Source organism: Diorhabda carinulata, chromosome X (genome assembly GCF_026250575.1).
Source record: "Diorhabda carinulata isolate Delta chromosome X, icDioCari1.1, whole genome shotgun sequence".
Classification (NCBI taxonomy): Eukaryota; Metazoa; Arthropoda; class Insecta; order Coleoptera; family Chrysomelidae; genus Diorhabda; species Diorhabda carinulata.
In genome coordinates this window covers 35810705-35824544 of record NC_079472.1, presented here as the reverse complement: position 1 = coordinate 35824544, position 13840 = coordinate 35810705, and the positions used below count along the sequence as shown (strand labels likewise).

Genomic DNA, 13840 nt, shown 5'->3' with positions numbered 1-13840 from the left:
TCGGTTCATTTTACACAAGAATGATTGTCACACTCCTAGATTTGTTCCAACTGAAACAAATACCGCAAATTCAATAACCCATTGAAATTTAAACTTTCGGTAGACCAAACATCCACAGTACATAAACTTCATTGAAATTGTCGGAAAGGCAAAATCCCCTATTCTAAATGGTAAATTTAAGTAATGGGTTCACAGTCCCAATTCAAAATGATCGAAGCAGTTTTGTCTGTCTAGACTCCAGATTGATTGCATTAAAACTGAGTTTACGGTATTTTAAACTAAAGTGGAGTGATTTAAAGATGATTCTAATAAATATCGGAAACTTATTTCTCATAATCCATGAGTTAATGAAAATCAATCTAATAATTAACTTTTTTGTTATTAACATTGTTATATGCGTAGTACTCAGAATGAAAGTTGGGTAGAATCATCTCATGAAAGATTATTTTTTAGTTGAGTAGTAATATTTATTTTGACGAAAGCTACTATAAAGTTGAATTTTTAGAGACAACAGTATTCAATATTGAAATAGAGTATATCTGCGACATCATTAAATTCTATGCATAGATTTACAAATTGTCTGAATACCTATATATGTGAGGAGGTAAGCTGCAGAAACTATTACAGAACCATGCAATCGAGTCTACATCTGTTTGTGAGAATTTTGAAATGCCGCCATCTATTGAGAATCCCCACGTATTTTTTGTTGGTATAAAAGTTTCAAAATATTTGACATTTATCGTAAAATCAGTAATATCATTGTATAAAGAATATTCTTTATACAATAGTAATATTTATAGTGAAAACATTATGAGAGCTGTAATGGTACAGAAGTGGGTTAGGGACTAAATATGGCCGTATAAACATTCATGGTGAGAAACGAAGCTCTCTAAGGTTCAATTATATTTTTTTTCTATTTGCTTTTCTTCGTCAATTGTGATGTCACTCCCAAATATTAGATTTGCTCTACCTTTTCTATTCTGAAGATATTAATTTCATTACAATTTGGAATAATATCTATTTTTTCTTTTTTTTTCATTACTAAGTATCTTTTTTCCGTCGATCATTAGGTTTTAGACCTTTTCTCATGCGAACTTAGACTTACGAGGATGATCCCAGTATATGGCCTAACCTAGAAATAGCGGTAGTTGTTTGAAAATTACCACTGAAAGTACACAGTCCATACAGTATATATTTCAAATTTGAGGAGGCCACATTCGTTAGTATTTTTTTGGCAACCATAAATAGTGAATATTATCAGTTAATTTTTTAACATGGAAAAAATTGATAATCGTTTAGTGAATTAATACTTAAGGCATTAACACAACCAATGAAAAAGCTGAACTAGATTCTACTCTGGGTGAAACTGATCCTTCGTTAGAGAGAGAGATGAAGATTATTCCATTGAGTATTTGGCAATGTTTCACAGAAACAAAGCCGTACTTTTGGGCAGTTTCATAGCCATGGATGAAATGTGAGTACATCACTTAACAGCAGAAACAAAAGAGCAATCAAAACAATGGACTGAAAAGGAAGAACGAGCTCCAAAGTCTAAGACTGTTTCATCTGCAGGTAATGTTGTTGATTTTTTGGGATGAAGGAAAAATTATCAATGGCGAGTATTATGCGAACTTATTGCAACGTTTGAACGGAGAAATCAGGCAAAAACGGCCGCATGTGGCTGAGCAGAAAGTTTTGCACCCTATTCGCCAGATTCAGAATCATTTTATGTTCTCTGACTCGGTGATCGAAAATTTTCCAGCAAAGAAGAGGTAATGTCGGCAGCTAATTTGTTATAATTTTGTAAAATTGTATGGTTGGTCTTCATTAATCTTACGCTAGCTCCAAATTTATGTTTTCATCATTTTAGTGATATATTTTTTCTTTCTAAAGCTTAGTTTTCCAGTTTTCTCTCCTGGAGGCTCTGTTCACTTATCTATGCATAACACAGGCGGGAGATTTCCATTCTATTTTTAATATTGTATCACGGACGTCTCGCTTTATATGACCAGGAACATCTGTTAGTTTCATTAATAGGCCTTCTTTGGTTCCATGTAATAATAATAGAATGAAACAAGTGGGTTAATATTTCCAATTTTTCATTTTAATTTCTTATCTTCCAATTAAAGCTCAAATCTATATGCTAGATCAGTTTTTGTTAAGTAAAAAAATTGCTCACCATATTTTCTCGACATTATCTGTATTTCTCAAGATTTTTTTGATGTTAATTCTATGATTTATTACTAGAACGCATTCAATTTCTCCTCAATGATTTTTAAAAATTTCCTTTCTTTAAATTTGTAGTGAATTAAATTTGGAAAATCTTCGATACTGGTACTTTTGAGCTAGTCATATTAGTTAATGGAAAGTTTAAGCCCTCTTTGATGGATTCAATTTTTCAAATTATATTGCGAAACTTTTCCGCCTACAAACGTTTTTCTTCTAACAGCTCGAAACTCTTTGAGTGAAATTTTGATAAACTTAGGTTTTTATATGTGTAACGACGATTTAAAAGTTAACATTTCGCTTTCAGTTTCTTTTCTTTCATCACTAGTCCATTGAAATGTTACAAGGGCTAAACATTTTTTTAGGGGACGCAATTTTATTTATGGAACATATAGGGGGGTCAATACCAACTTAACCACAAGATTGTCGGGCTTCCACCGTTGTTTCTCCTCCTTTCTCATTGAACTCACAAAGGTCTAAATTGAAAATATGAATCACTATAAATATTTATGGTATCCTACCCTAAATATTAATTATTCAACTGGCTTAATTTGATTGTTGATGATTCTTCAAAGAATAAGACGTATACTGCAAATAAATTTACATCTGAACCCAATACATTAACAACATATATGCAATAAGCTCAAAGAGAAACAGTAAACATAATTAAGTTGAATAATATTCTATTTTCATGAAGATTTAGTAATAAACTTTTTCAATTTTCAGATATCCGAAACAAAATCATCAGCTATGCTCTAACAGCAGATGCACATTAGCCATCTGCATTTGTTACATCTTACCCGTATTCCTGTGTATTCCGGCTTACTACATTTTCGAAATATCATCAATAGTTATAGAAGAGAACAATGAAAATATTACTCTTTATCACACTGATCTAAAAGAAGAAGTAAAACAAGATAAAACACTACTCAAAATAAATTTTTGGCTATTTGCTGTATTCATCAAACTTTTACCTTGCTTCATATTAACCATAATCAGTATCTGGTTAATTAAAACTTTATTTGATGCCAAAAAGAGGAGACAAGTGTTAAGAGGTTACGATTCATTTCCTCTCACGGTAGATGGGAAAGAAGTGAAAAGAAAAGGTAACAAAGCAGAAAGGAGATCCGACAGAACAACGAAAATGCTTGTAGCTGTATTATTATTATTTCTGATCACAGAATTCCCTCAAGGGATATTTGCTTTTTTTATCGGTATAAAAGGCCACGATCTCTTTTTACAATGCTACCAACCTTATGGAGAGGTGATGGACATTATGGCATTAGCCAACGGCTCTATAAACTTCATTTTATATTGTTGTATGAATCGAATGTTTAGAACTACATTCAGTCAATTATTTAAACCAAGGATTTTGGATAAGTGGACAGGAAATTCTTCTGAAGCGCATACAACGTAAGTTTTTCATTTTATAATAAGCTGTTTATATAGGAGAAAGAGAGAAGGAATCGGTAATAATTTATGGAAGGTGGAGATTCTTTATTTTTTATTCAGTACTTCCATGATCTCAAATCCTCTCATAGTTACCTTCAAATGAGAATAATTTCAATTTATAATTGTTCACTTCAATAGACATTATTTAGTCTTCTGGTTGTTTGTATGTAAAAACTGTATCTTAGAACATGCTGAATGAAACACTTTTTACTATTTGATATATTTGTGTTTTCTAAGCTTCTATAGTTTTACCTACCTGATCATTATCGAGTAGAATCGTTATAACATACAAACGTAATCGAATTATCGAAAATAGTCTTGTCAATCAGGCTAATTGAAATGATCGATTAGTATCTTTTCACAAAAACCTTCATTTTATTTTAGTTATCAAAAACTAGTATGGAATTTGATTTTTGAATTGAAATTAATTAGTGAAGCTTTTCTACATTCAACTATTTGGTATGGTCAAAATAGACATTTGAGTTAACAAAAATATCGCAAAAGCCTAAACGAGGAGAAATAAAGTCACAAATACCCCAAATGTGTGCTGAAAAAGTTATTCAAGGTAAAAGTCAATATTTTCGAATATTCTTAATTTTTATTAAAAATGGTGTGACACAACTGTTGATCATAAAACTATCTATTACAGTCTATGTACACCTTTCCATACCACCTGCCAATACCAGGCGCTAATTTTAACGTGATTTCTACGGCAAGACTTTTCACGATCTGTTTTGATGGAGTTTTATGGGAAAATATTGTATTTGATACATAATTATTTTAAATTGTAGTTCTAGTATATGTAAATATTTTAGACTTCTTCTTCTTCAAGTAACATACACTTTGCAGCGTGTAGGTGTTCTCTTGTCCAAAACTTCTAATCTATTATATGAAGGCACCCCTCTTCTGCACGACCAAAAATTGTTGCCGCGCCCTGAATGCCACACCAGTCTCTTATATTCCATAGCCAGGAATGATGTTTATACCCTGGTCCTCTCCATCCGTCGATCTTTCCCGTCAGTATGAGCTTGAGAGTAGAATATTTTCGGTCCTCGCAGGATGTGTCCCAAATAAGATACCCGGTCTCCTCAGTACTTCTTCATTCGTCATGTGCTCGGTCCATGGGATCCTTACAAGTCTGCGCAACAGACTAAGTAATTCAAATTCTTCAAATTCAACAGTCATGTCTTCTTCAACTTCTTCTTACTAAAATTTCATACGTTGCTCAACTTACTACCTCTTCATCGATATCATACGAATTATCAGTTTTAGGATTAAATTGAACATCCAGCAAGACTTGCCTTAACAATTAGTTTTCGCTGGTGAACATGATAACATTACTTTTCTACAAACACTACAACAAACAGTTTTACAAAAAATAATGTTCTTTTAGTGATCAGGTGGAAGAATAGTTTGAATCGGCTCCACAATATTGTCAAGTAGATTTCCAGCTCCATTTTTCGGAATGTGGTTTCTACAAAAGTTAAATATCTATACTCAGTATACAATTAATTTTCTTTGGAGCTACATAAACAGAGAGGATACAATGAATTACGCTTGTTATTATCGTTTTAGGAGAAGCTTTGGCGCGATCCTTTCTTCAATTATTGTTGATACTAATGCTTCACCCCTTCTGAAAAAAGTTGATTCCGTATTAAAGCTGATTAAAGTATTTAGAAATTGTATATGGTTTGATATTTTGAATTAAGATAAATCTTAATCATTTGCAGTTTGTTATGAGTGTATATTCTCATAAATGTATAATTCAAATATATAAGAGATACAAGTGAGAAAAATGTGAGATATGGAGATAGTTATATTTTAGAAAAAAAATTGTGAACTTTAAAAATATTGACTATTACCTTGATTAGCTTTTTGAAAAATATAGGAGACTACTTCTACTGGACTATTTACTACACGCTACAGTACAAATTTATCAAATCACAACCTCAATCTTGCTTCAAAGATTGCGAAGAACATTGGAGTTTTGTTTTTTCTTTCTAGTTATTGTGTCATATAAGGATTCTATCAATTACAGAAGACAACACGAATGTTGTGGCATTAGATTTGTTATTCATTTTGTATAAATATCATTTATCACTTCAGTTTTCAAAAGTAATTGTTATATTTATAAAAGAAAAAGTTGCACTATAATCTGTGAGAACCAACTTTTCAGTTGAATGAATAAAAAACACACGAGGATTGTAAATTTAAATTTACCTTAACCTCAACTTCATAACTAAAAGCATTTCCGAAGCCTTATTACGGAATTACACTCATCTACTTTATCTTAGTTTGTTTGGTATCCAGAATTGTGTCAATATTTATTTCCCTTTCAGCACATGTTCTATTTTTAAAAAGAACCAGAAGTCGTAGTGTGGATGTGAACAGACAATCAGAAGCTACTTTTCATGACAAAAAACAAAGTTTATAACTTATTTTTTAATTTGTTTTTTCTCACATTGTTCAGCAAATCTTCTTGTACTCCAATTACCCATTGGAACAGACAGTTTTCATCTATTTTCATGGTCGAAGGAGTCACAACCGTTCCGTATCATAACTTGACCGATTTTCACTTTTAAAACGCTCGTTTCAATATTTCGAGAGCTCCTTCGATACTTATTCTCAGTTTAATGTTAATGGGTTGTTCAAAATTCATGTTTTCGAAAAAATTAGCAAACACAATTTCACTTTAGAGTTGACAACAGCAGACTGGAAAATCGGGGTTTAAAGTTTTTACTTTTTTATTTGTCTCAAAACATTCGTGTATGATATATACTAGTTGGAATAAATGCTGTGTAAGTAATTTCTGCTATAAAATATTATTTATGGTATTTTTCAAACTGTTATCAAGAACTTATTTGTTGTTGTGTCTTTTAAAAGTTGTCAGCTCAATAATTTAATTTTAGTCTTTAGGAGGCAACTGAAAATCATAAGTAATTTCAATATATTAAACAAAATTTCTCTTTAATTCTTTTACAACCCTTCCCGTTGGGTATACATGGAACTACACCTTATAAGAAGTATATCGATAACATTTAAATTGCGTAAAAGTACAATGAGGTCGCAGTATAATATTATATACCTAATGTACCTACATCAATAGTAAAATTGAAAAAATATGGAATGAATTTTTCTTGTGATTTTATGACATCTCTTTAAAAAAAGATAAAAAAAATCATTTATTATTGATTAGAGGAATATATTTCTCAGATTTTGTTAATACCTTAGGTACCTTATATGGGAATCTCGAAAAGTACTTACCCTTCTTCTTGGGAGGTGTTAAAGATTAGATATACCAGAGTTGTCTGAAAAGTTTCCGTCCTAACACGAAAACGAGACTTTTTTCCATTATCATATTTATTTTTAAACATAGTCTATAAACTTCCTCCAATCGAACCGCTGTAACGATTTCTAATAATAGTTGCCGTCTTTTCCCTCAAAATAGGCGTAACGTCATCTTCTGATTAAAATATCTCTCTTACAATTGAAACTTTAAGATTAGGAAGTACCAAAAATTCACTGGAAAAATTCTTGATTTTTAGACATGTTGGTCACCTAAGTATGAAAAGGAGCGTTGCTTTGATGAAAAAGTACTACATCATCAAGCGATGATGCTTAATACTCTGCAGTTATTATGCTATTTTTTTGAAAATAGTCATACATAAAACTTCAGTTAAAATATGGCAAATCGTTATGTAATATACCGATATCTCTAACCTTAATCAGACGGTTGTCCAGTACCTTTTGATAAACTTTTTCGATGATATCGTTGTTTTAAGCTTTGAAGTCGTAAATAAGGGTGCAAACTTTCCATACATAGTGTCTAGCTCTCCTTACATTTTTATGGGCTTATTCCCTTTCAAAAATATATATTTAATGACACCTCTATACTCAATTTTTTTCATTTCCCGAAAATATTTCCAACAACTCTTTTATACGATTTTCAAGCAGAAACTAATCATATAAAATTGCTGAAATTTTAGTGAGAATCTCTTAATCCATATTTCCCAGATTGATACGTAATTGCTAACATCTTCAGGTTGACGTCGGAAACATCTCAAACAACCTCGTAATTTCAGGACACATTCATTACTCAGGAAAGTACAGTTCTCCTAATCGTTACCTTTGAAAGGAAACCCAAAAACAGAACGACTATTTTTTTGCCGATGCTCTGCCAATTTCTGCTTTGGGGTCTTATTATATGTTCAAAAGGATATTCGTTTGCTTGAAAAGCCTCATCTTCCATATTTGATAATTTTATCTCTACAGGACTCAATTTTATGTCCTGGATTTTCAGTAAATGTTGTATGAAAATGTGTTCGTCCTTGTCAATTTCGTAATGCATAAATTTATTTAGACAACCATTCCAACTGATTTTAAATAACATTTTTGTAGGACAGTGCCAAACGGGACAAATACAACTACGTTGTAGAAGTTGGAATAGATGTAAATAAATTGTGAATTCAAATTTTAATTGTAATATAATATATTGTAAGAGTTTTTCAGAATGTCAATACATAATTAAGACAATCCCAAAAGTGATTAATGCAGTTATTATTTATATTAATTTGGACCGTTCAATTACTATTTTCAAAAACGTTATTAGAAAGAAAGCGACGGCCCATGACTTCAGAATTCTCTTTATATTGTTAGTTCAATCTTCTCAATTTAATCCTCTCCTCTACCCTCCAATATTTCTATACCCAACTATTCTTCTTTAGTCTTTTCAAATTTCAAATTCAGATTAGTTAATATTGATAAATGCCTCAGAAGTTTGTTTTAGTTTATAACTGCGAATCAAATACAAACCTCATACTTCTGAATTGTTTCCGGTATATGGAAGCGTTTTGAGTACCATATATTAAATTGTAAACACTTTTGGGATTAAATTTAATATATTTTAGTACTGGTTGTGATGAATTGTTTAAGAAGTTTGTTTATTGTCTGAAATATTTGCTGTTCGACTAGAGTGGCCGTACGTAAATATAACAGCAGCTAATATCAGAACTCACCAATCCAAAGAGATATATTTCTTTCCAATAATTGAATTTCATGTAATTTTATTAATAATTTTTTCATTTATTTTAATGATTTAACGTTGGAAGTAGTTCGGAATACAAAAACTGCAAGGAACAAGTAAATTATAGAATTGTAAATGTGAATAGTTTTCTGGCAAAATCAAAAATTGAAAGTAGAAACACAAACATTTAGGTTAACAATAATAAAACGAATTGTCAGTAATTTAAGAAAAAATCAAAACGAGTGACGAATTTAAATAAATAAGAAACCGGAAAAGTATTATACCAAATCAAAAATATTACTCGCTATTCGCTATACGCTATTCAATGAGTTAATTGGATCAAATTTAAATTTCATTTGTGGAGCTATAGGTAATATTAGTTACGAAATCAACGTAATTACGTACAGTACAACTTGTTATGAGATATTCTCTGGCAACGCGATTGCTACTACAGATATTTTCAATTGAATGAAAGTGAAACGTTGGATACACCCACATTCTGATGATAATATCGGAAAACCAACTATACCTATGTAAAGGTTTAGAAATGTATCGTGTTTGCTGAATATTAAGTCAATATCAAGCCCTATTAAGTGAATCACGTTTAAAATCTTGATCTGCAAAGTGAAACAAGTATTAATTTTTCGAGCTATTTTATTCAATTGGATTAAAACCCAAAGTTCACTGCACATTTCATTATATCTAACTACAGCAAATTGTATTTATCTTACAAACCCATATACGTATATTATAAGAAATGAAACACCAAAGTGTACTTTTTTTAATATACATTCCGAGCTTTATATAATATATTTATTTTAAGTGTCATCATTTTAAATGTTGTATTTTGACTCACAAGAATTTAACAATTCATACAAAATTCAAGATGCTATAAATAAAAATTCTCGATTAATCAACTCTCCGATACGGAATATATAAGTATTCGACAGCTCGGAATATATATTAGAAGGAGTACACATTATTGAGTTTGTTTGCCACAGTCCCACAACAATAAAATTTATAAAAAAATAGCCTGTCGTTAAATTTGAAAATTGGAGTTGGTGGGATAGGACTGGGTTGGTTTTGACGGGGAAGGTTCGAAAACCAGTGAAATATTTTATTTATATTCTTAATATATTTCCAATCTCATTCCTTAGAAAATTCAAAAAATTAATTAACATATAATTAATATTTAATATCATGATTATTCAAATTTCAAGACTAATTTGATTATTTTTCATTACATCATCATCCTTCGTTTAATTCATTAATCCAGTACTAATATCCGAACTGGAATTCAACTAATTCAATTATTGGTAAAAGTACAAATTTCTGACATCTGGAACTTCGATAAATGGTTTCTACTACTTCAAAAACGTTAAACCAACGTGTTTTATTAGGATCCTAACCTGAGCAGATACGGAATTATAACCATAATTTTTTTTAGTTTATCAATAAGAAAAACTTTTTTTGGAAGATGTACTATACACGTTACAGTGTCCAGGAAGCTGGGCAACAATTATAAAAACAGTTATTCAAAATTAAAATAAAGTAATGAAGAAGTTTTTTGGAAAGAAAAATTCATCGGAATGGTTTTTTGTGAAACTATTTTAAATTGAGTTCACTAAGATCGAAATTTTAGTGAAAATATTTGTTTGATGGAGGTACATAAATCAACATAAACGTAAATTTCCATAATTGGCACCAAAAAACGAGCTTTAGATTGAATTGGAATATTTGGTCGAATTATCAGAAAATAAGTGAATTGGAAATATTGCTCGCAAGAATTTTATTTGGTTTTAGCACAATGGATTTCCGGCTCATTCATATAACTCAATTGAATCACGGTCAAATAATACTTTTGACAATTATTAGATAGGAGATAGTACACCAGTTCATTGGCCACCTCAATCACCAGATTTCACATAAACTGATTTCTTAGTAGCATATTTGAAATCTAAAATTTATAAACTTATACACCTTGGTGTTGTTTATTCCTAGCTCTGCGTTCTAATATAACCATAACTTTCAAATACATCAATGACAAACCGATTTTCATTTTCTTAATTTTCAAACTGAATTGTTATTAAATATTACAAATTTCAAAACAATAATAAGTAAATAGGAATTAGACAATATTTTTGGTTTTGTATTCGATTAGAAAAAAAGCTATAATTGCTTTAAAATCATTAAATACATTTTGGAGTTGTTTGATTTGGACATGTTTAAAATACTGAAAAAGATCATACCATATTTTTTGCCACTGCTGTTTTATCTTCGCATGACCACTTTTTATGTTTACTAAAATAAAAAAATACTAAATACCAGTTGTTTCATTTCTCCATAACCACATAAAGACCGTGGTACTTTCCTGATAACGAAAACAAACCGGCAATATACAATTATATACGAGGAATAATTTAAAATAAAGACAATGAACTCATTCGAGATTTTTTTAACTATATAATATGATCATCAAGTAACTTGCTAATATTTAGATTTCCATCACGTTCCCAAAAAAAGTATGTTTAAAAATTTCGGAAAATCTCTATAAGACGAATAATAATATAGATGCTTTGAAAACAAACTCCAAACTAACCGAAGAGCATAAAATGGAAGATCTGTGATGGAAAAATTAATTCCACGAGGCTGCTTTGACAGGATAGCATCTTTTCTTTTCTATGAGATGGAAAAAATTATTCCTAACACTTAGTCTAATTTTATCAAATCATCCAAATAATCTTTCCCAAAATACGCGTTTTTTGTCATCACCACTTTGTGTTATGTGCAAGCGGATTGTCGCGATGGAACAATCTTTTTTCAACGCCTGCGGTTGTCTTTTCTGGAGTTCGGCATTGAAAAGGGTCAGAAAATCAGTATAATATTGACAAGTTTACACTTCTTTTTTTTAAATAATCAACAGAGATTAGTCCTTTGGAATCTCAAAATATTGTAGTTATGAATTTGAAATTGAAAAACTTTAGCAAAATATCATATTTACGTAAATAAAATGCTATCTAAAACACTTAATCCTTATATTTTTATACACATACTCGTTGTGATGACCGATTAATTACCAATCTATCATTGGTCTTGGGCTTCATTTTCCAAATAATTCTTTAAATCAATTTCAATAAAGCTTTCAAAGATGCTTTCCTTTTTCTAAGTGGAAACTTAGTTGATAGTTGATTACATACTCCTTATTAGCCAAAACAGTTTTTGCTTTTATGGGTTGTCCATTATTTCGACTGTACTTTTGTTTCCTGGGATAATGGTAAACCCAAGTTTTATTTACTGTGACATATCGATGGAAAATTTGACTTAAATCGAACTTATAATCAGCATAAGATAATCACGGAACCTACCTTGTAAATAGCTTTTCATGGGGAACGCTACATTTACCAGCTTACAAGGCAAGCTTAGCAGGCAAACGAGAAGGGAGTGAACGTTGTATTGCGTTTGGCTTAATGTATTTTTAAACAAAATATAAAGTAAAAACAACGACTTATGATTGCTACATCGTACACAGAGCGGAGCGAGACACCAAACACAGACTGACATATAACTACATGTAAGCACTTGCCACAAATTTTGTTATGTGTTTTCAAAAATCGACACTTAGATCGGTCACGAGCTATCACAAGTCAAGCCAAGTACCTCGTTCACACGCTTGTATTTGTACACAATTGTCGAGGCTTGCCAAGTATGTAAACGTAGCATGAAATTTAATCGAAATGGGTCCTTTTTCTTGTCTTGTTTGAAGCTTCTCTCTTTTCTTCGTTCATGCCTTGATAGTATTCTTTGTTGTCTTTGAATACGGCCAACACAAAATTGCTTACAACTTTCCACATATCCTTCTTTTCGATCATGTTTCCGATGATTATTTAAGGAACAAGCCCTCAATCTGTTGTGCGAATTCATCGTGAAGTTTTATCCACTTTGCATAACAGGAGACGGTGTGTCCTCCTCTTCCCAATATTTTTCAGAAACCACCAGAAATACATATGTCTCGTTAGGAATTGTGTCAGGAAATAGTTTACCTTCCCTGATTAGACTGTAGATCCATCGTCCTCTGGTTTCACTGCTCCAACGATTCCACCTTCGGAGAGTTTCTCCTCTTTCGTCCATCTATTTGGTTACAAACAGAAAACATCAGAAAGATGCCAGAAACTATCAATATAATTATCATAGTCATTCTTTCGTCAAATCGCCCTCGTATCCAAAGTAAACATTCGAAAAAATAATTTCCATATTGCCCATTTTGACACTATAAATCGGAATAATCTAGTTTAATTATCGGCCTTTTACTAAAAATTCTGATCCTACACTCTCAAGATTGGTATCATTTCGTTAAAAAACTCCACTTCACATAATCCGCTGAAATATAGTACCTATAGAAAGTATTTTCACAAGTAAAAACAAAAGTGATTCCAGAAAATAAACAGATATAGAAACAACCTTCATAGAATTCCCAAATGTGTACAGTAGAACAAAATGACATGATAAGATAAAAGGTAAGTTGAATACGTATTATTTATAAAAAAATCTCCGTCAACATTCTTTTCAACGGAGGAAACGACGAAAATCCTGTCAAGTTTTTTGCCTATAAACCACTCTCTTCACAGAGAGAATTATGAAGCTACCCGAAACGTATCAAAAAGGTCAAGCATAATAATGGCAAACATATATACTTGGATAAGATTTTTAATAGAGAAAAATGTTTTCAAAAAAGTGAGTGAGAATCTATTAACACTGATCTATATGATTACCATGTTTTAAAATATTTTTCTATCTTTGTTAACAGGAGTTGTGAATATTTTGATCAATAAAAAATATCAATGGATATTCTAGTGAAATTCCATAACTGGATGCGGATAACCTGGATTCTGATTATTATCTTAAATTCACAAAATTCTTCAACAAGTGATTACAAAAAAAACGTAATATTCCATGCGTCCACCTTTTCTAAATTAGAGATCATCTAGTTCGTAGATAGTCTTGCAATAAAGTCTAGAAAAATCGATGTTGATATATCATTTACTGGGTCTGATAATTAATAATGATGACAAAGAAAACTTCTACCGCATAATGGGGTATCCCTGCTCTATCCATATTTTCGCTATTTGCGTGCATTTATTA

The 13840-nt window shown here is 31.0% G+C and overlaps 1 protein-coding gene across 2 annotated transcripts in view; it reads left to right on the top strand.

Moving 5' to 3' along the window:
- LOC130902138 (G-protein coupled receptor dmsr-1-like) overlaps positions 1-11025 on the top strand; it is a 151170-nt gene extending 140145 nt beyond the window's left edge. Inside the window, exons 4-5 of one of the 2 annotated variants that reach the window (XM_057814001.1) lie at positions 2953-3639; positions 8077-11025. In XM_057814001.1, the coding sequence (XP_057669984.1) occupies positions 2953-3639; positions 8077-8113 (724 nt within the window). In that variant the 3' untranslated portion in view covers positions 8114-11025. The remainder of the gene's footprint in view (positions 1-2952; positions 3640-8076) is intronic. The other variant, XM_057814000.1, reaches the window with a different exon arrangement.
- The last annotated feature ends 2815 nt before the right edge of the window (positions 11026-13840 follow it).